Below are 23,160 nucleotides of genomic sequence, written 5' to 3' on the forward strand. Positions count from 1 at the left end.
GCAGACACTGTGACATGTTACTGGATTTTGAGGGGAGCAGCCAGATCACTGCTGTACCCATGGGGAGGGGGTATTGGCCCCAAAAGTGGTACAAAGGGGCCATGTGAGGTGTCAAATAGAAGCTACTTTCTTCTGATTCCATATATGCTATTAATGTAATTGTATAATGCCTGTGTGTGAAGTTATAAGCATGTACTTTGTGTGGATACCAAATGATTTGTCTGTATGTGGTTGAACTATGGGCAAAGCAGCTCAGCCTATGGACATGCTAATGAGCAAGTCTCTATGGAATAATACCCCTCTGCAGGCCAAGGACAGACCTCAAGAATGGTGACTGATACCAGCAGGGAACACAGGGATAGGCCACGGGCCAGGTGACCTCCTGCAGCCAAGAAGAGACCAGGAAGGAGGTATAATGATGGCATGTAGCAGCCTCCATTTTGGTCTTCAGATCTGCTCCTGTCCCCAGATGTGGCCTCGCAGGGAATCACGAGCTGGGAAGAACTGTGGACCCATCCTGGCATAGGATGTACACCAAGGACTTTTAAGCCAGCAGCTGTAACATCTCTGCTGCGAGCCTGCATTGAGAACTGGGAGATTCGATGCATGTAACGTATGATACTTTAACAACCTCACTCTCATGCTTTCCTTTCTCTTAGTAATAAACCTTTAGATGGTAGCTTCTAAAGGATTGGCTCAGCGTGGCCTTGTGGGTAAGAGCCATAGGGTAAATTGACCTGGGATCTGTGGCTGGTTTCTTGGAACCGGACAGAACTTGTTCGGGGTATGTGGGATTGGGTGCTAGGACCCCTCACCTGTGTATGAGGCCCAGGGCTGTCTGGGGCACGGATATTGCTAGAGTGTCAGAGGGGTTTTGCTCATGAGGCTTCAGGCAGGCAGCTGAAGCACTCTGTGAGACTGGTTGGTGTGGTGGTCTCTTTGGGAAGGTCTCCAGTCTGGGGGCTATAGAGAGCCCTGAATTTGAGCAGTTTGCCCTGAGCGAACCCCCTCAGACGTGCCCAGACCCGGCCCGGCCCATCACAGTATGCTGCCGACTATGCCACTGTGATGGACCAGGCCGGGTCTGGGCGTGCAGGATCGGGGGGGGTCCCCAATGCGCTGTCACAGGGGGCAGACAGCCTGGGCTGGCCAGGACAGCCCCTCTTTTAATCCCTCTTGGGGCTATCCTGACTTCTTTGGCAACACTGGGTGTTTGCTTCATTTGCTGTCACCAATTGGTCATCCGCTGGACACATGCCCAGCTGTGCCGGAAAGTAGGCCCAGGAGGAGCCACCACTCCAACTATGCGCGCACTCCACAAGGGCCATGGCAACCTCTGAGGTGTTCCTCTTCCGGACATTGGCAGAGCTGCAACTTGGTCTTCTGCACACGCCTTCGCCAGACATTGCACCCTGGAGACTTACCTGACATGGGGCACTGAATGCAGCCACACAGTCCTCACTAAGTCCAGCAGAACATTTAGCTGAAGCACTCCCCGCCTGTTAAGGGGACAGCTCTGAAGTCACTGAGGGTGAAGCACCCACAGGGACACTCCTCAAAGCAGAGAGGGTTACTCACCTTGTGCGGTAACAGGTTCTTCGAGATGGGTGACCCTGTGAGTCTCCACCACCCACCCTGGGACATATTGATTTCTGCTTTGGGGCAGAGAGGGAGGAAGGGGACGATTGTGCATGTGGGGTAGTGGCACCAGGCGTGCCATTTGCTCGCATGCGTGGCCCACCGGAGGGCACTGCTACTGTAAATCTCTGAGTAGACGTGCAGCATACCCCAAACACCTAGGGTGGAGCACCCACAGGGACAAGCATCTCGCAAAACCTCCGTTACTGCACAGGGTGAGAAACCTTCTCGTACTTCACGTCAAGTTCTTCAGGCCAGAGCTGATCTTTATTCTGACCTGGATCTAGCAGCTTCTCCCACCTCGTTAGATGCAAATGGCAGAATCCCAGGGCCCTCGTTATCCCCGTTCTCCTGTGTGACAGTCAGCCCCAGATCGATTTAGTCACATGAGCAAGTCACCTCTCCCTGCCTGACCCCGTCCTTGTTAGGCAAGTGACCGTTGCCTACGTGCTGGTCTGAATGGTCACAGAAAAGTTCCTGAGATGTGGCCTGGCCCCGCCCATGGCCAGACGAGTGCTGCTAGTCACTTACCTAGCCACCCCTGCCCTATAGCCTGGCCAAGCCTTTGGGATCTAACAGAACCACCAAGCCATCAGCTTTCGCTGGGCACCTCCCTTGGCCCACTTCATACAAGATTTGGTGCAAACACATATCAGTGGTTGCAACAATATTTTGTGTGTTCATGTTGCACTCCAATAACCTCACAGATTTTTGGATGTGGAGAAATTGGAGAGGGTCCAGAGAAGAGCAACGAGAATGATGAAAGGTCTAGAGAACATGAGCTATGAGGAAAGGCTGCAGGAATTGGGTTTGTTTAGTTTAGAAAAGAGAAGACTGAAGGGGGACATGGTAGCAGTTTTCAGGTATCTAAAAGGGTGTCACAAGGAGGAGGGAGAAAACTTGTTCATCTTGGCCTCTGAGGATAGAACCAGAAGCAAGGGGCTTAAATCGCAGCAAGGGAGGTTTAGGTTGGACATTAGGAAAAAGTTCCTAACTGTCAGGGTGGTCAGACACTGGAATAAATTGCCCAGGGAGGTTGTGGAATCCCCATCTCTGGAGATACTGAAGAGTAGGTTAGAGAAATGTCTATCAGGGATGGTCTAGACAGTACTTGGTCCTGCCATGAGGGCAGGGGACTGGACTCGATGACTCTCGAGGTCCCTTCCAGTCCTAGTGTTCTATGATTCTATGATTTGTCAGTTGCAAAGAGCACCGCTGCTCACCACACTAACAAGTCATACAAACAATGCCCTCTGACACTCTAGTTCTCCAGTGTCATCACCAGCACCACTCCTTGTGCAGATGAGAGGTTATGAAAACCAGTCTCACCAAATAACCAATAAGGTTCTTCTGATCCCAGAGGACGAGCCACGTTCCCAGCTCAATTTATAGCTTAGAATCTAACTGCAAAAGCACCTTGGTGCTAATTCTAGAAAGCAAGCAAGCCGAGGGTCACAGCTGTTAAAGGAATCAGATACCTACACCAATTGCGAAGTTCACGGTGCAGGCTTGCAGCAGAGATGGAATAACCATGGCACCCATGTTGGTCTTGAACATTCACAGAAATTCACCAGCTGTGGATTGGCACCTCCCAAGGCCCATGGCCTGTCAAGGGCTTCTTGATGGGCCACTCAACTTGAGTAGTCTCCAGGCATGCTGGCTAGTTGGTGGGTATCGCGCCAGAAGCAAACATTTGAAATACAGGCACAAAGCCAAACCGACACATACACACAAACAGTAGAACCATAACCAGCAAGCCATAAGCTTGGCCATAGACACCTCACTCAGTCCACTAGGTCTGAGGGGGCAGACTTAGAACAGTGGTTGCAACAATGCTCTGTATGTCCACATCGCCATCCAATAACATCACTCTGGCCTCCAGGGATTCCTGGGAGCTGCCCCATTCGGCCTAAGGTCCATCGCGCTGGTGGGCAGAGCCAGGAGAGCCCATGTCTAGAGGGCAAGGCCGGGAGCTCTTCCACCGGAGCCCCATGGGCTGGAAGACGTGCGCGCTGAGGTGCCCACTGCCCCCTTCCTGGCACACTCTCTGCTTCACAGTATGAGCGGCTCCTCTACGTGCTGGACCTGCTCCTGGGCTCCAGGCAGCCAGTGCTCCTGGCCGGGGAGCCAGGCTGTGGCAAGTCATCCTTCGTGGAGCTGCTGATCCAGCCCAGTCACCCCTACCACCGCGTGGCCGTCTCGCCAGCGCTCAGCGCGAGCCACATTCGCCATCTGCTGGAGAGCCACCTCCTGAGCAGCACGCAGGACAAGGCCCCCTTGGCCAGCCTCCCAGGACCCCGGGCCCCTGCCGCCAGGGGCGGGAAGAGCTGCTACCTGCTGCTGCTGGACGACCTGCATGCGGCCGAACTGGGTGAGTCCCCACCTCGTCATCCATTGCATCCCGGGCCAAGCTGCCAATGGCCATAGATCAGCTGCGTGGCTCCGCCTGGACACCCCGTACCCCAGAGCTCTGCACGGTCCAGCCCCCCCATCTGGGCCTGGACACCCCGTACCCCAGAGCTCTGCACGGCCCAGCCCCCCCATCTGGGCCTGGACACCCCGTACCCCAGAGCTCTGCACGGCCCAGCCCCCCTGTCTGGGCCTGGACACCCCATACCCCAGAGCTCTGCACGGCCCAGCCCCCCCGTCTGGGCCTGGACACCCCGTACCCCAGAGCTCTGCACGGCCCAGCCCCCCCGTCTGGGCCTGGACACCCCGTACCCCAGAGCTCTGCACGGCCCAGCCCCCCCGTCTGGGCCTGGACACCCCGTACCCCAGAGCTCTGCACGGCCCAGCCCCCCTGTCTGGGCCTGGACACCCCATACCCCAGAGCTCTGCATGGCCCAGCCCCCCGTCTGGGCCTGGACACCCCGTACCCCAGAGCTCTGCACGGCCCAGCCCCCCCGTCTGGGCCTGGACACCCCGTACCCCAGAGCTCTGCACGGCCCAGCCCCCCTGTCTGGGCCTGGACACCCCATACCCCAGAGCTCTGCATGGCCCAGCCCCCCCGTCTGGGCCTGGACACCCCGTACCCCAGAGCTCTGCACGGCCCAGCCCCCCCGTCTGGGCCTGGACACCCCGTACCCCAGAGCTCTGCACGGCCCAGCCCCCCCGTCTGGGCCTGGACACCCCGTACCCCAGAGCTCTGCACGGCCCAGCCCCCCCGTCTGGGCCTGGACACCCCGTACCCCAGAGCTCTGCATGGCCCGGCTCCCCCTGGCTGGGCCTGGACACCCCGTATCCCAGAGCTCTGCATGGCCCGGCTCCCCCTGGCTGGGCCTGGACACCCCGTACCCCAGAGCTCTGCATGGCCCGGCTCCCCCCGTCTGGGCCTGGACACCCCGTACCCCAGAGCTCTGCATGGCCCGGCTCCCCCCATCTGGGCCTGGTCACCCCGTATCCCAGAGCTCTGCATGGCCCGGCTCCCCCTGGCTGGGCCTGGACACCCTGTACCCCAGAGCTTTGCATGGCCCGGCTCCCCCTGGCTGGGCCTGGACACCCCGTATCCCAGAGCTCTGCATGGCCTGGCTCCCCCTGGCTGGGCCTGGACACCCCGTATCCCAGAGCTCTGCATGGCCCAGCCCCCCGTCTGGGCCTGGACACCCCGTATCCCAGAGCTCTGCATGGCCCAGCCCCCCCGTCTGGGCCTGGACACCCCGTATCCCAGAGCTCTGCATGGCCCGGCTCCCCCCGTCTGGGCCTGGACACCCCGTATCCCAGAGCTCTGCATGGCTCGGCTCCCCCTGGCTGGGCCTGGACACCCCATACCCCAGAGCTCTGCATGGCTCGGCTCCCCCTGGCTGGGCCTGGACACCCCGTACCCCAGAGCTCTGCATGGCCCAGCCCCCCCGTCTGGGCCTGGACACCCCGTACCCCAGGCTCTGCATGGCCCAGCCCCCCGTCTGGGCCTGGACACCCCGTACCCCAGGCTCTGCATGGCCCGGCTCCCCCTGGCTGGGCCTGGACACCCCGTACCCCAGAGCTCTGCATGGCCCGGCCCCCCCGTCTGGGCCTGGACACCCCGTACCCCAGGCTCTGCATGGCCCGGCTCCCCCTGGACCCAATCAGGTGGAGTTGGCTACATTCCTAGAGCGGTTCTGCCCTGGCACTTGGCCCCTAGAAGAGTCTGTGGGTGGTGTGTGTGGGATAGTCAGACTGGTCTGGGACATGCTGGTCCTTTCTCCCAGATCCCAGACAAGGCACTCACCCCCTGGTGGAGACCCTGCGCCAGGCCCTGTCCCACCACGAAGTCTGCGGCACGGAGAGCCTGGAGCTCCAACACATCCCGTCAGCCACGTTCAATTGCTTCGGCACGGTGGCTGCTCCGGCAGTTGGCTTCTACCCCCTGTCCCCTCGCTTCACTCGGCTCTGCAGCGTCCTCTCACTCCCCCGCATCTCCAGGGAGTCCCTGGTCGCCATGCACAGCCCCCAGGTCCTGGCCTGGCTAGAGAAGTTCCCCCTGCTGGCGAGGCACAGAGAGCTGGCTGCAGCCCTGGTGGGCGCCACTGTGGACGTGTGTGAGGCTGTGAAGGCCCGGTTTCGCCCCTCGCCCGCCTGCTACCCCTACCACTTCTCCTACCACCACATCGAGAAGGTGCTTCAAGGCCTCTTCCTTCTGCGGCCCGGCCCTGGGATCCACCTCAGCAGCCCCTGGGAGGAGCCGGGTACCGGCAAGACCACCAAGAGAGGCCAGCCAGGGATCAGCCTCAGCCTCACGCTGAGCACCCGGGTGGCCGTGCGCCTGTGGCTGCACGAGTCGCTGCGCACCTTCTGTGATCCGCTGCTGTCGGCGCGCGAGCAGCAGGAGGGCGGGCAGCTGGTGCTGGATGTGGCTGCCAGTGTCTTCTGCACCACGAGGGGCCTGCTGAGGCTGGTCCCCAGCCAGCCACGGGCCCGAGCCAGGAGCGTCCCTGAGCTGGCCGGCCCTGGCGCTCCCGAGGAGCTGGGAGCCGAGGAGGGCGCGCGGGCGGGCAGCCCGGAGCCGTCCCCCCAGAGCAGCAGTGACGAGGACTGGCCCGAGGCCTGCGACCCCATCGAGCAGGCTCCCGCCCTGGCCCTGGACCCGCCCGAGCTCCTGCTGGCTGAGGATGCTGCCCCGCAGCTCAAGGAGGCAGCGGTGACGGAGATGAAGACACGCTCTTCCAGCCAACCCTCCCTACCTCTGCGCCCTCGTTTCCAGGGGCAGCCCCTGGCCACGGGGCGCCAGGCCAGCACCCGCCGGGCCACCCCCCTGAAGAGCAAGCGCAGGCCCTCCACCAAGAAGGAGAGCACCAAGCCTCTGCTGCCCGCCCACCTCCTGCTGCTGCCCGGGGAGGACGTGCACAACATCGTCTTCAGCCAGGAGCTGCTGCCAGCCTGCTGCGCCCGGGAGAACCTCTACCACGAGCGGAGCTGGGGCGCACTCCAGCAGCAGCTCCACCCCTTCCTCCCCAGGGGCTTTGTGCTGTGCAGGGAAGTCATCCGGCACCTGGTGCACCTGCTGCGGGTGCTGTGCTGCCCCGGGGGCCATGGGGCTCTCATCTCCCTGCACCTCTGCACTGGCAGGAGGTCCCTGGTGGCGCTGGCTGCCAGCGCCGCTGAGGCCCAGCTCTTTGAGCTGGCGGGGCAGGCAGGAGAGCAGGAGGTGAGGGAGCTGCTCAGGAAAGCCAGCTGGCAGGCCGGGGTCCTGGGCAGGAGCACGGCGCTGCTGGTGCACCAGGGGCTGGAGCCAGGCTCCATGCAGATGGTGGTGGACCTGATGCGAGAGGGCACCTGCCCCAGGCTGTACACTGCGGACGACACGGAGCTCATCGTGAGGGAGCTGCTGCAGGAGAACCAGAGCATCAAAAGGACCATGAGGCCCAGAATGGTCCTACAAAGGTCAGGGGGCGCTCTGATGGGGGGAGCAAGAGAGGAGAATGCCCTGCCCCCCACTGGATTGTCTTGTGGGGACACAGGCTGGCGAGCAGGGAATCGCAGCTGGGGGCGCGTGGCCCACGCTCCTGGCCTGGTGCGGGTCAGGGGCTAGCATCAGCCGAGGGGCTTCGGGTGCCCCTCTCGTCCCCCACCCTTTGCCTTCCCTTTCAGGTTCTACCAGTTTGTGAGGAGCAAGCTGCATGTGCTGCTGCTGCTGGATGGGCGCCAGGGCCGAGGGCCGGGCCACGGGCCCCTGGGCTACCCCCCGGCCATGGCCACAGCCCTGCTCACCCTTGCCTGCAGCACTGAGGTGTACCAGCCCTGGAGTCACCAGGCGCTGCTGCAGGTGGCTACCCAGCGCCTGGAGGAGGCCCTCAGCCAGCAGAGCCCAGGTGAGGCAGCAAAGAGCAGGCCCCTGGGCTCAGCGCAGAACGGGGGAGCACCCCAGGGCCTCACACTGTCGCTTGTCTGCCAGCCTCAGCCTCGCTGCGGGCCCTGGAGAGCTCGCTGGCCAGCACTGCCAAGGCCATGGCGCTGATTCACCGCTCGGCCCGCTGCTACGCCGCACGCCTGGCCCCCGGCACGCCCCTCGTCACCCCAAAGACTTTCCTGGATTTCCTCGACATCTTCCTCCTGCTGTCCGCTCAGCTGCAGCGGCAGAGCCGGGCTCAGGCTGATCGGTGAGGAGAGGCCAGCCCTGCCCCCTGGGCACAGCCCAGCACAAAGGGGGCATGCCTCCGGACCAGGGGCCTCCTTTCCCCGCTCTGCCCTGGGGCCACAAGCCGCCCCAGCCTGCTGAGAGCAGGTTCCCCGAGGCCCCCGGCGCTAGCAGAGCAGGGGCTGAGGCAGGGGGCCCTGAGATGCCCCCTGGGTGTGAACTCTGGTTTCTCTGGGGCAGGATGAAGCGTGCTCTGACCAAGATGCGGGCAGTGAGTGAGAAGCAGCAGGAGCACAGCCACGACATCAAGTACCTGCAGGAGAAGCTTCAGAAAGCCAAGGAGGTGAGTGGGACACCACCGGGAGGGAGGTCCTGGCACCTCCAGCCGCCACCCCGGCCCTAGGGGGGCAGACACTGGGAACACCTGGCACCTCCAGCCACCACCCCGGCCCTAGGGGGGCAGACACTGGGAACACCTGGCACCTCCAGCCACCACCCCGGGCCTAGGGGGGCAGACACTGGGAACACCTGGCACCTCCAGCCGCCACCCGGCCCTAGGGGGGCAGACACTGGGAACACCTGGCACCTCCAGCCGCCACCCGGCCCTAGGGGGGCAGACACTGGGAACACCTGGCACCTCCAGCCACCACCCCGGGCCTAGGGGGACAGACACTGGGAACACCTGGCACCTCCAGCCGCCACCCGGCCCTAGGGGGGCAGACACTGGGAACACCTGGCACCTCCAGCCACCACCCCGGGCCTAGGGGGACAGACACTGGGAACACCTGGCACCTCCAGCCACCACCCCGGGCCTAGGGGGGCAGACACTGGGAACACCTGGCACCTCCAGCCGCCACCCGGCCCTAGGGGGGCAGACACTGGGAACACCTGGCACCTCCAGCCGCCACCCGGCCCTAGGGGGGCAGACACTGGGAACACCTGGCACCTCCAGCCACCACCCCGGGCCTAGGGGGACAGACACTGGGAACACCTGGCACCTCCAGCCGCCACCCGGCCCTAGGGGGGCAGACACTGGGAACACCTGGCACCTCCAGCCACCACCCCGGGCCTAGGGGGACAGACACTGGGAACACCTGGCACCTCCAGCCACCACCCCGGGCCTAGGGGGGCAGACACTGGGAACACCTGGCACCTCCAGCCACCACCCCGGGCCTAGGGGGGCAGACACTGGGAACACCTGGCACCTCCAGCCACCACCCCAGCCCTAGGGGGGCAGACACTGGGAACACCTGGCACCTCCAGCCGCCACCCGGCCCTAGGGGGGCAGACACTGGGAACACCTGGCACCTCCAGCCACCACCCCGGCCCTAGGGGGGCAGACACTGGGAACACCTGGCACCTCCAGCCACCACCCCGGCCCTAGGGGGGCAGACACTGGGAACACCTGGCACCTCCAGCCACCACCCCGGCCCTAGGGGGACAGACACTGGGAACACCTGGCACCTCCAGCCGCCACCCGGCCCTAGGGGGGCAGACACTGGGAACACCTGGCACCTCCAGCCACCACCCCGGGCCTAGGGGGGCAGACACTGGGAACACCTGGCACCTCCAGCCACCACCCCGGGCCTAGGGGGGCAGACACTGGGAACACCTGGCACCTCCAGCCGCCACCCCGGCCCTAGGGGGGCAGACACTGGGAACACCTGGCACCTCCAGCCACCACCCGGCCCTAGGGGGACAGACACTGGGAACACCTGGCACCTCCAGCCGCCACCCGGCCCTAGGGGGACAGACACTGGGAACACCTGGCACCTCCAGCCACCACCCGGCCCTAGGGGGACAGACACTGGGAACACCTGGCACCTCCAGCCGCCATCCCGGCCCTAGGGGGGCAGACACTGGGAACACCTGGCACCTCCAGCCGCCACCCGGCCCTAGGGGGACAGACACTGGGAACACCTGGCACCTCCAGCCACCACCCCGGCCCTAGGGGGGCAGACACTGGGAACACCTGGCACCTCCAGCCGCCACCCGGCCCTAGGGGGGCAGACACTGGGAACACCTGGCACCTCCAGCCACCACCCCGGGCCTAGGGGGACAGACACTGGGAACACCTGGCACCTCCAGCCGCCACCCCGGCCCTAGGGGGGCAGACACTGGGAACACCTGGCACCTCCAGCCGCCACCCCAGCCCTAGGGGGGCAGACACTGGGAACACCTGGCACCTCCAGCCGCCACCCCGGCCCTAGGGGGACAGACACTGGGAACACCTGGCACCTCCAGCCGCCATCCCGGCCCTAGGGGGACAGACACTGGGAACACCTGGCACCTCCAGCCACCACCCCGGGCCTAGGGGGGCAGACACTGGGAACACCTGGCACCTCCAGCCACCACCCCGGGCCTAGGGGGGCAGACACTGGGAACACCTGGCACCTCCAGCCACCACCCCGGGCCTAGGGGGGCAGACACTGGGAACACCTGGCACCTCCAGCCGCCACCCGGCCCTAGGGGGGCAGACACTGGGAACACCTGGCACCTCCAGCCACCACCCCGGGCCTAGGGGGGCAGACACTGGGAACACCTGGCACCTCCAGCCGCCACCCCGGGCCTAGGGGGACAGACACTGGGAACACCTGGCACCTCCAGCCACCACCCCGGGCCTAGGGGGACAGACACTGGGAACACCTGGCACCTCCAGCCACCACCCCGGGCCTAGGGGGACAGACACTGGGAACACCTGGCACCTCCAGCCACCACCCCGGGCCTAGGGGGACAGACACTGGGAACACCTGGCACCTCCAGCCACCACCCCGGGCCTAGGGGGGCAGACACTGGGAACACCTGGCACCTCCAGCCGCCACCCCGGGCCTAGGGGGGCAGACACTGGGAACACCTGGCACCTCCAGCCACCACCCCGGGCCTAGGGGGGCAGACACTGGGAACACCTGGCACCTCCAGCCGCCACCCCGGGCCTAGGGGGGCAGACACTGGGAACACCTGGCACCTCCAGCCACCACCCCGGGCCTAGGGGGGCAGACACTGGGAACACCTGGCACCTCCAGCCGCCACCCGGCCCTAGGGGGGCAGACACTGGGAACGCCTGGCACCTCCAGCCGCCACCCGGCCCTAGGGGGGCAGACACTGGGAACACCTGGCACCTCCAGCCGCCACCCGGCCCTAGGGGGGCAGACACTGGGAACACCTGGCACCTCCAGCCACCACCCCGGCCCTAGGGGGGCAGACACTGGGAACACCTGGCACCTCCAGCCACCACCCCGGCCCTAGGGGGGCAGACACTGGGAACACCTGGCACCTCCAGCCGCCACCCGGCCCTAGGGGGGCAGACACTGGGAACACCTGGCACCTCCAGCCACCACCCCGGCCCTAGGGGGGCAGACACTGGGAACACCTGGCACCTCCAGCCACCACCCGGCCCTAGGGGGGCAGACACTGGGAACACCTGGCACCTCCAGCCACCACCCGGCCCTAGGGGGGCAGACACTGGGAACACCTGGCACCTCCAGCCACCACCCCGGCCCTAGGGGGGCAGACACTGGGAACACCTGGCACCTCCAGCCGCCACCCGGCCCTAGGGGGACAGACACTGGGAACACCTGGCACCTCCAGCCACCACCCCGGGCCTAGGGGGGCAGACACTGGGAACACCTGGCACCTCCAGCCGCCACCCCGGCCCTAGGGGGGCAGACACTGGGAACACCTGGCACCTCCAGCCACCACCCCGGGCCTAGGGGGACAGACACTGGGAACACCTGGCACCTCCAGCCACCACCCCGGGCCTAGGGGGGCAGACACTGGGAACACCTGGCACCTCCAGCCACCACCCGGCCCTAGGGGGGCAGACACTGGGAACACCTGGCACCTCCAGCCACCACCCCGGGCCTAGGGGGACAGACACTGGGAACACCTGGCACCTCCAGCCACCACCCCGGCCCTAGGGGGGCAGACACTGGGAACACCTGGCACCTCCAGCCGCCACCCCGGCCCTAGGGGGGCAGACACTGGGAACACCTGGCACCTCCAGCCGCCACCCGGCCCTAGGGGGGCAGACACTGGGAACACCTGGCACCTCCAGCCACCACCCCGGGCCTAGGGGGGCAGACACTGGGAACACCTGGCACCTCCAGCCACCACCCCGGGCCTAAGGGGACAGACACTGGGAACACCTGGCACCTCCAGCCACCACCCGGCCCTAGGGGGGCAGACACTGGGAACACCTGGCACCTCCAGCCACCACCCCGGGCCTAGGGGGGCAGACACTGGGAACACCTGGCACCTCCAGCCACCACCCGGCCCTAGGGGGACAGACACTGGGAACACCTGGCACCTCCAGCCACCACCCCGGCCCTAGGGGGACAGACACTGGGAACACCTGGCACCTCCAGCCGCCACCCGGCCCTAGGGGGACAGACACTGGGAACACCTGGCACCTCCAGCCGCCACCCGGCCCTAGGGGGACAGACACTGGGAACACCTGGCACCTCCAGCCACCACCCCGGGCCTAGGGGGACAGACACTGGGAACACCTGGCACCTCCAGCCACCACCCCGGGCCTAGGGGGACAGACACTGGGAACACCTGGCACCTCCAGCCACCACCCGGCCCTAGGGGGGCAGACACTGGGAACACCTGGCACCTCCAGCCGCCACCCCAGCCCTAGGGGGCAGACACTGGGAACACCTGGCACCTCCAGCCACCACCCCGGGCCTAGGGGGGCAGACACTGGGAACACCTGGCACCTCCAGCCACCACCCCGGCCCTAGGGGGGCAGACACTGGGAACACCTGGCACCTCCAGCCACCACCCCGGGCCTAGGGGGGCAGACACTGGGAACACCTGGCACCTCCAGCCACCACCCCGGCCCTAGGGGGACAGACACTGGGAACACCTGGCACCTCCAGCCACCACCCGGCCCTAGGGGGACAGACACTGGGAACACCTGGCACCTCCAGCCACCACCCCGGCCCTAGGGGGGCAGACACTGGGAACACCTGGCACCTCCAGCCGCCACCCGGCCCTAGGGGGGCAGACACTGGGAACACCTGGCACCTCCAGCCGCCACCCGGCCCTAGGGGGGCAGACACTGGGAACACCTGGCACCTCCAGCCACCACCCCGGGCCTAGGGGGGCAGACACTGGGAACACCTGGCACCTCCAGCCACCACCCCGGCCCTAGGGGGGCAGACACTGGGAACACCTGGCACCTCCAGCCGCCATCCCGGCCCTAGGGGGGCAGACACTGGGAACACCTGGCACCTCCAGCCGCCACCCCGGGCCTAGGGGGGCAGACACTGGGAACACCTGGCACCTCCAGCCACCACCCCGGGCCTAGGGGGGCAGACACTGGGAACACCTGGCACCTCCAGCCGCCACCCCGGGCCTAGGGGGACAGACACTGGGAACACCTGGCACCTCCAGCCGCCACCCCGGCCCTAGGGGGGCAGACACTGGGAACACCTGGCACCTCCAGCCACCACCCCGGCCCTAGGGGGACAGACACTGGGAACACCTGGCACCTCCAGCCACCACCCCGGCCCTAGGGGGGCAGACACTGGGAACACCTGGCACCTCCAGCCACCACTCCGGGCCTAGGGGGGCAGACACTGGGAACACCTGGCACCTCCAGCCGCCACCCCGGCCCTAGGGGGGCAGACACTGGGAACACCTGGCACCTCCAGCCGCCACCTGGGCCTAGGGGGACAGACACTGGGAACACCTGGCACCTCCAGCCACCACCCCGGCCCTAGGGGGACAGACACTGGGAACACCTGGCACCTCCAGCCACCACCCCGGCCCTAGGGGGGCAGACACTGGGAACACCTGGCACCTCCAGCCGCCACCCGGCCCTAGGGGGGCAGACACTGGGAACACCTGGCACCTCCAGCCGCCATCCCGGCCCTAGGGGGACAGACACTGGGAACACCTGGCACCTCCAGCCACCACCCGGCCCTAGGGGGGCAGACACTGGGAACACCTGGCACCTCCAGCCGCCACCCCGGCCCTAGGGGGACAGACACTGGGAACACCTGGCACCTCCAGCCACCACCCCGGGCCTAGGGGGACAGACACTGGGAACACCTGGCACCTCCAGCCGCCACCCGGCCCTAGGGGGGCAGACACTGGGAACACCTGGCACCTCCAGCCACCATCCCGGCCCTAGGGGGACAGACACTGGGAACACCTGGCACCTCCAGCCACCACCCCGGCCCTAGGGGGACAGACACTGGGAACACCTGGCACCTCCAGCCGCCACCCCGGCCCTAGGGGGACAGACACTGGGAACACCTGACACCTCCAGCCGCCACCCGGCCCTAGGGGGACAGACACTGGGAACACCTGGCACCTCCAGCCGCCACCCCGGGCCTAGGGGGGCAGACACTGGGAACACCTGGCACCTCCAGCCGCCACCCCGGGCCTAGGGGGACAGACACTGGGAACACCTGGCACCTCCAGCCACCACCCGGCCCTAGGGGGGCAGACACTGGGAACACCTGGCACCTCCAGCCACCACCCCGGGCCTAGGGGGGCAGACACTGGGAACACCTGGCACCTCCAGCCGCCACCCCGGGCCTAGGGGGACAGACACTGGGAACACCTGGCACCTCCAGCCACCACCCCGGGCCTAGGGGGACAGACACTGGGAACACCTGGCACCTCCAGCCGCCACCCCGGGCCTAGGGGGACAGACACTGGGAACACCTGGCACCTCCAGCCACCACCCCGGGCCTAGGGGGCAGACACTGGGAACACCTGGCACCTCCAGCCGCCACCCCGGGCCTAGGGGGACAGACACTGGGAACACCTGGCACCTCCAGCCACCACCCCGGGCCTAGGGGGACAGACACTGGGAACACCTGGCACCTCCAGCCGCCACCCCGGGCCTAGGGGGACAGACACTGGGAACACCTGGCACCTCCAGCCGCCACCCCGGCCCTAGGGGGGCAGACACTGGGAACACCTGGCACCTCCAGCCACCACCCCGGCCCTAGGGGGACAGACACTGGGAACACCTGGCACCTCCAGCCACCACCCCGGGCCTAGGGGGGCAGACACTGGGAACACCTGGCACCTCCAGCCGCCACCCCGGCCCTAGGGGGGCAGACACTGGGAACACCTGGCACCTCCAGCCGCCACCCCGGCCCTAGGGGGGCAGACACTGGGAACACCTGGCACCTCCAGCCGCCACCCCGGCCCTAGGGGGGCAGACACTGGGAACACCTGGCACCTCCAGCCGCCACCCCGGCCCTAGGGGGGCAGACACTGGGAACACCTGGCACCTCCAGCCGCCACCCCGGGCCTAGGGGGGCAGACACTGGGAACACCTGGCACCTCCAGCCGCCACCCCGGCCCTAGGGGGACAGACACTGGGAACACCTGGCACCTCCAGCCACCACCCCGGCCCTAGGGGGGCAGACACTAGGAACACCTGGCACCTCCAGCCGCCACCCGGCCCTAGGGGGACAGACACTGGGAACACCTGGCACCTCCAGCCGCCACCCGGCCCTAGGGGGACAGACACTGGGAACACCTGGCACCTCCAGCCACCACCCCGGCCCTAGGGGGGCAGACACTAGGAACACCTGGCACCTCCAGCCACCACTCGGCCCTAGGGGGACAGACACTGGGAACACCTGGCACCTCCAGCCACCACCCGGCCCTAGGGGGACAGACACTGGGAACACCTGGCACCTCCAGCCACCACTCGGCCCTAGGGGGACAGACACTGGGAACACCTGGCACCTCCAGCCACCACCCCGGGCCTAGGGGGGCAGACACTGGGAACACTTGGCACCTCCAGCCGCCACCCGGCCCTAGGGGGACAGACACTGGGAACACCTGGCACCTCCAGCCACCACCCCGGCCCTAGGGGGGCAGACACTGGGAACACCTGGCACCTCCAGCCACCACCCCGGCCCTAGGGGGGCAGACACTGGGAACACCTGGCACCTCCAGCCACCACCCCGGCCCTAGGGGGACAGACACTGGGAACACCTGGCACCTCCAGCCGCCACCCCGGCCCTAGGGGGACAGACACTGGGAACACCTGGCACCTCCAGCCACCACCCCGGGCCTAGGGGGGCAGACACTGGGAACACCTGGCACCTCCAGCCGCCACCCGGCCCTAGGGGGACAGACACTGGGAACACCTGGCACCTCCAGCCACCACCCCGGGCCTAGGGGGGCAGACACTGGGAACACCTGGCACCTCCAGCCACCACCCCGGCCCTAGGGGGGCAGACACTGGGAACACCTGGCACCTCCAGCCACCACCCCGGCCCTAGGGGGGCAGACACTGGGAACACCTGGCACCTCCAGCCACCACCCCGGCCCTAGGGGGACAGACACTGGGAACACCTGGCACCTCCAGCCACCACCCCGGCCCTAGGGGGGCAGACACTGGGAACACCTGGCACCTCCAGCCACCACCCCGGCCCTAGGGGGGCAGACACTGGGAACACCTGGCACCTCCAGCCACCACCCCGGGCCTAGGGGGGCAGACACTGGGAACACCTGGCACCTCCAGCCGCCACCCCGGCCCTAGGGGGACAGACACTGGGAACACCTGGCACCTCCAGCCGCCACCCCGGCCCTAGGGGGACAGACACTGGGAACACCTGGCACCTCCAGCCGCCACCCCGGCCCTAGGGGGGCAGAGACTGGGAACACCTGGCACCTCCAGCCGCCACCCCGGCCCTAGGGGGGCAGACACTGGGAACACCTGGCACCTCCAGCCACCACCCGGCCCTAGGGGGGCAGACACTGGGAACACCTGGCACCTCCAGCCACCACCCCGGGCCTAGGGGGGCAGACACTGGGAACACCTGGCACCTCCAGCCACCACCCGGCCCTAGGGGGGCAGACACTGGGAACACCTGGCACCTCCAGCCACCACCCCGGCCCTAGGGGGGCAGACACTGGGAACACCTGGCACCTCCAGCCACCACCCGGCCCTAGGGGGGCATACACTGGGAACACCTGGCACCTCCAGCCACCACCCGGCCCTAGGGGGGCAGACACTGGGAACACCTGGCACCTCCAGCCACCACCCGGCCCTAGGGGGGCAGACACTGGGAACACCTGGCACCTCCAGCCGCCACCCCGGCCCTAGGGGGGCAGACACTGGGAACACCTGGCACCTCCAGCCACCACCCCGGGCCTAGGGGGGCAGACACTGGGAACACCTGGCACCTCCAGCCGCCACCCCGGCCCTAGGGGGGCAGAGACTGGGAACACCTGGCACCTCCAGCCGCCACCCCGGCCCTAGGGGGGCAGAGACTGGGAACACCTGGCACCTCCAGCCACCACCCCGGGCCTAGGGGGGCAGACACTGGGAACACCTGGCACCTCCAGCCACCACCCCGGGCCTAGGGGGGCAGACACTGGGAACACCTGGCACCTCCAGCCACCACCCGGCCCTAGGGGGGCAGACACTGGGAACACCTGGCACCTCCAGCCACCACCCCGGGCCTAGGGGGACAGACACTGGGAACACCTGGCACCTCCAGCCGCCACCCCGGCCCTAGGGGGACAGACACTGGGAACACCTGGCACCTCCAGCCGCCACCCGGCCCTAGGGGGACAGACACTGGGAACACCTGGCACCTCCAGCCACCACCCCGGCCCTAGGGGGGCAGACACTGGGAACACCTGGCACCTCCAGCCACCACCCCGGCCCTAGGGGGGCAGACACTGGGAACACCTGGCACCTCCAGCCACCACCCCGGCCCTAGGGGGGCAGACACTGGGAACACCTGGCACCTCCAGCCACCACCCCGGGCCTAGGGGGACAGACACTGGGAACACCTGGCACCTCCAGCCGCCACCCGGACCTAGGGGGACAGACACTGGGAACACCTGGCACCTCCAGCCACCACCCCGGCCCTAGGGGGGCAGACACTGGGAACACCTGGCACCTCCAGCCACCACCCCGGCCCTAGGGGGGCAGACACTGGGAACACCTGGCACCTCCAGCCACCACCCCGGCCCTAGGGGGGCAGACACTGGGAACACCTGGCACCTCCAGCCACCACCCCGGGCCTAGGGGGGCAGACACTGGGAACACCTGGCACCTCCAGCCACCACCCCGGCCCTAGGGGGACAGACACTGGGAACACCTGGCACCTCCAGCCACCACCCCGGGCCTAGGGGGGCAGACACTGGGAACACCTGGCACCTCCAGCCGCCACCCCGGGCCTAGGGGGACAGACACTGGGAACACCTGACACCTCCAGCCGCCACCCCGGCCCTAGGGGGGCAGACACTGGGAACACCTGGCACCTCCAGCCGCCACCCGGCCCTAGGGGGGCAGACACTGGGAACACCTGGCACCTCCAGCCGCCACCCGGCCCTAGGGGGACAGACACTGGGAACACCTGGCACCTCCAGCCACCACCCCGGCCCTAGGGGGGCAGACACTGGGAACACCTGGCACCTCCAGCCACCACCCCGGCCCTAGGGGGGCAGACACTGGGAACACCTGGCACCTCCAGCCACCACCCCGGCCCTAGGGGGGCAGACACTGGGAACACCTGGCACCTCCAGCCGCCACCCGGCCCTAGGGGGACAGACACTGGGAACACCTGGCACCTCCAGCCGCCACCCCGGGCCTAGGGGGGCAGACACTGGGAACACCTGGCACCTCCAGCCACCACCCCGGGCCTAGGGGGGCAGACACTGGGAACACCTGGCACCTCCAGCCACCACCCCGGGCCTAGGGGGGCAGACACTGGGAACACCTGGCACCTCCAGCCGCCACCCGGCCCTAGGGGGACAGACACTGGGAACACCTGGCACCTCCAGCCGCCACCCGGCCCTAGGGGGACAGACACTGGGAACACCTGGCACCTCCAGCCGCCACCCGGCCCTAGGGGGGCAGACACTGGGAACACCTGGCACCTCCAGCCACCACCCGGCCCTAGGGGGGCAGACACTGGGAACACCTGGCACCTCCAGCCGCCACCCGGCCCTAGGGGGGCAGACACTGGGAACACCTGGCACCTCCAGCCGCCACCCGGCCCTAGGGGGGCAGACACTGGGAACACCTGGCACCTCCAGCCACCACCCCGGCCCTAGGGGGACAGACACTGGGAACACCTGGCACCTCCAGCCGCCACCACCCGGCCCTAGGGGGGCAGACACTAGGAACACCTGGCACCTCCAGCCACCACCCGGCCCTAGGGGGACAGACACTGGGAACACCTGGCACCTCCAGCCACCACCCCGGGCCTAGGGGGGCAGACACTGGGAACACCTGGCACCTCCAGCCACCACCCCGGGCCTAGGGGGGCAGACACTGGGAACACCTGGCACCTCCAGCCACCACCCCGGCCCTAGGGGGACAGACACTGGGAACACCTGGCACCTCCAGCCACCACCCCGGGCCTAGGGGGGCAGACACTGGGAACACCTGGCACCTCCAGCCACCACCCCGGGCCTAGGGGGGCAGACACTGGGAACACCTGGCACCTCCAGCCACCACCCGGCCCTAGGGGGACAGACACTGGGAACACCTGGCACCTCCAGCCACCACCCCGGGCCTAGGGGGACAGACACTGGGAACACCTGGCACCTCCAGCCACCACCCCGGGCCTAGGGGGGCAGACACTGGGAACACCTGGCACCTCCAGCCGCCACCCGGACCTAGGGGTGTGATGTGGGGGGGGGTCTGCTCTGTAACCCGGGGTCCCCCTGCGCTGGGCTGTGATTCCCACGGACTCACACACATGCGGATTGGCCCGGACACCTGGGCCCAGCCTGAGAGAGGACAAGGCTCTTCCCAGGGGGGAGACAAGGGGAGGGAGGTGGAGACGGGCACCTGGCTGGGGGCAGGGCCTGGGGGGTGGGCAGTGTTTGCCTGGGATGACATGAAGAGAGCAGACTAAGCTGAGTCCTGAGGGAACCCCACCCCAAGGGGTCTGAGGCTGCCTGGCCCCGACTCCTGTAGCCACATCACGTCTGTGCTGGGCGGTATCCGGGAGGAGCAATAAACCCTCCTGTTCTACTGGCAGGTGGAGTCTCATCTTGCTGGGGATGGGGGTGCAGGATCGGGGCGTCCCCAATGCGCTGTGACAGGGGCAGACAGCCTGGGCTGGCCAGGACAGCCCCTCTTTTAAGCCCTCCTGGGGCCATCCTGACTTCTTTGGCAACACTGGGTGTTTGCTTCATTTGCTGTCACCAATTGGTCTCTGCTGGACACATGCCCAGCTGTGCCGGAAAGCAGGCCCGGGAGGAGCAGCCATGCCGGGGGGGGGGGGAGCAAGCCAGGCCAGTGCCACGCAGGCAGGTGGCAGCGGGTTCATAAGCCAGCCCCACATGCAGGGGCAATGTCCCAGGGCCATGGTGCTGTGCTGCAGAGAGCAGGCTGGGGCATGCCCAGGATTGGACCTACCCTGCCTGGTGCGGGGGCTCCCAGTGCTGCTGGAGGAGACGGGCAGCAGCAGAGGGGATTGTGGGGCCATCTCTGCTCCCCTCCCCCCACAGCAAACGGCCCGGTGCCAGCGGCGGGCAGAGCGCGAGGAGCTGGTGCAGAAGCAGCAGGCGCACGACTGCCAGCACCGGGAGGCGCGCATCGAGATCCTCACGCAGGAGCAGCAGCTACTGGAGCAGAGCAAGGACTCAGCCACAAGAAAGGTGCACGGGCTCCTGAGCCGTGGAGAGCCGGGGGGCGGGGAGAGCAGCCAGCGGGCTGGGTCTGGCCCCGTTTCCGTAGCTGGCAGCAGCCCGCGAGCCCCGTTTAGCCCGTGTGACCATGGCCTGGCTGGCCAAGCCGTCTCCCAGGCCCCTCTGCAACATGGGACGCCTGGCGCTCCACTGCCCGCCACCACTCGGAGCCTGCGGAGAATGGCACAGCCGCACGGGAGCCCAGAGAGCCCTGCCTGGCCCTGCGTGTTGGGGGAGGGGATACCTGGGGCACATCAACAGGGCCTGACCTGTCCCACTTTCCACCGCTCAGGGGAGGGGTACGTGGGGCACCGCAGTGGGCCCTGCCCTGATCCCCCCGTCGGGGAGGGGTACGTGGGGCGCCCGGTGCAGCCTGCCCTGATCCCCCCGTCGGGGAGGGGCACGTGGGGACCCGGTGCAGCCTGCCCTGATCCCCCCGTCGGGGAGGGGCACGTGGGGACCCGGTGCAGCCTGCCCTGATCCCCCCGTCGGGGAGGGGCACGTGGGGACCCGGTGCAGCCTGCCCTGTTCCCCCCGTCGGGGAGGGGTACGTGGGGACCCGGTGCAGCCTGCCCTGATCCCCCCGTCGGGGAGGGGTACGTGGGGACCCGGTGCAGCCTGCCCTGATCCCCCCGTCGGGGAGGGGTACGTGGGGACCCGGTGCAGCCTGCCCTGATCCCCCCGTCGGGGAGGGGTACGTGGGGACCCGGTGCAGCCTGCCCTGATCCCCCCGTCGGGGAGGGGTACGTGGGGACCCGGTGCAGCCTGCCCTGATCCCCCCGTCGGGGAGGGGTACGTGGGGACCCGGTGCAGCCTGCCCTGATCCCCCCGTCGGGGAGGGGTACGTGGGGCGCCCGGTGCAGCCTGCCCTGATCCTCCCGTCGGGGAGGGGTACGTGGGGACCCGGTGCAGCCTGCCCTGATCCCCCCGTCGGGGAATGGTACGTGGGGACCCGCTGCAGCCTGCCCTGATCCCCCCGTCGGGGAGGGGTACGTGGGGACCCGCTGCAGCCTGCCTCTCCCTCCCCTCAGATGAACACTGACTACAAGGCAGCGCTGGCTGGGCTGCAGGCGCAGGACCTCGAGGAGTTACGGAGCTACCGGGAGCCGCCAGCCTCCATCGTCAGGGTGACGGACGCCCTGTGCCTGATGTTCCGCAAGGCGCCGGGCTGGGAGAGCGCCAAGCAGCTGCTGGGCCAGGAGGACTTTTACCAGGTGCCAGCAGGGCTCCGCTTGCTGTCGGGTTGGCCGGAGGCTGCACCAGTGGGAGGGCTGGCGGGCGCAGAGCTCCCCCGCAGGGGCCTGTGCCAAGGGCGTCCGAGGGAGGGGGCAGCCCAGGGAACCAGCCAGGGAGCCCCCCCGGCCTGGCCAATAGCCAGCAATGAGCGAGTGCGCAGCCGGCCGCCGATCGATCCATTGGGGGCCCTAGTGAATCGTCTCCTTCTCCGCCATGGCCCCAGGGCATCAGCCCCAGGTCACTGAGCCGCCTCCCACGCAGTGGGACGTTCTGGGTGGGTCTGGGGCACCGCTGAGTGCCAGCCCCACACCGGCCACGCAGAGCCCTCAACGGGCCGGCACGGAGCCTCACGAGCCACAGACACCCCAGCGCCCCTACCCCCCCAGCTCGCACAGCAGAGAGGGTATAACCCACCCCCACCTCCCCTCACACCCCAGCGCTCCTGGCCCCCCCCAGCTCGCACAGGAGAGAGGGTATAACCCCCCCCCACACCCCAGCGCTCCTGGCCCCCCCAGCTCGCACAGGAGAGAGGGTATAACCCACCCCCACCTCCCCTCACACCCCAGCGCTCCTGGCCCCCCCCAGCTCGCACAGGAGAGAGGGTATAACCCCCCCCCCCCACACCCCAGCGCTCCTGCCCCCCCAGCTCGCACAGGAGAGAGGGTATAACCCTCCCCCTCCCCTCACACCCCAGCGCCCCTGGCCCCCCCAGCTCGCACAGGAGAGAGGGTATAACCCCCCCCCCACACTCCAGCGCCCCTGGCCCCCCCAGCTCGCACAGGAGAGAGGGTATAACCCACCCCCACCTCCCCTCACACCCCAGCGCTCCTGGCCCCCCCCAGCTCGCACAGGAGAGAGGGTATAACCCCCCCCCCTCCCCTCACACCCCAGCGCTCCTGGCCCCCCCAGCTCGCACAGGAGAGAGGGTATAACCCTCCCCCTCCCCTCACACCCCAGCGCTCCTGGCCCCCCCAGCTCGCACAGGAGAGAGGGTATAACCCTCCCCCTCCCCTCACACCCCAGCGCCCCTGGCCCCCCCAGCTCGCACAGGAGAGAGGGTATAACCCCCCCCCCTCCTCCCCTCACACCCCAGC

The 23,160-nt window shown here is 67.5% G+C and overlaps 1 protein-coding gene across 1 annotated transcript in view; it reads left to right on the forward strand.

Annotated features, from left to right (window-relative positions):
• Window positions 1-23,160, forward strand: part of DNHD1 (dynein heavy chain domain 1) — a 274,296-nt gene that overhangs the window by 200,708 nt on the left and 50,428 nt on the right. Inside the window, exons 23-29 of the mRNA XM_089775427.1 lie at window positions 3,697-4,009; window positions 5,826-7,497; window positions 7,705-7,925; window positions 8,009-8,213; window positions 8,432-8,534; window positions 20,651-20,800; window positions 21,862-22,044. Coding sequence (XP_089631553.1) covers window positions 3,697-4,009; window positions 5,826-7,497; window positions 7,705-7,925; window positions 8,009-8,213; window positions 8,432-8,534; window positions 20,651-20,800; window positions 21,862-22,044 — 2,847 coding nt within the window. The remainder of the gene's footprint in view (window positions 1-3,696; window positions 4,010-5,825; window positions 7,498-7,704; window positions 7,926-8,008; window positions 8,214-8,431; window positions 8,535-20,650; window positions 20,801-21,861; window positions 22,045-23,160) is intronic.

The sequence above is a fragment of the Pelodiscus sinensis genome, chromosome 1, assembly GCF_052426305.1.
Source record: "Pelodiscus sinensis isolate ZL-2025 chromosome 1, ASM5242630v1, whole genome shotgun sequence".
Classification (NCBI taxonomy): Eukaryota; Metazoa; Chordata; order Testudines; family Trionychidae; genus Pelodiscus; species Pelodiscus sinensis.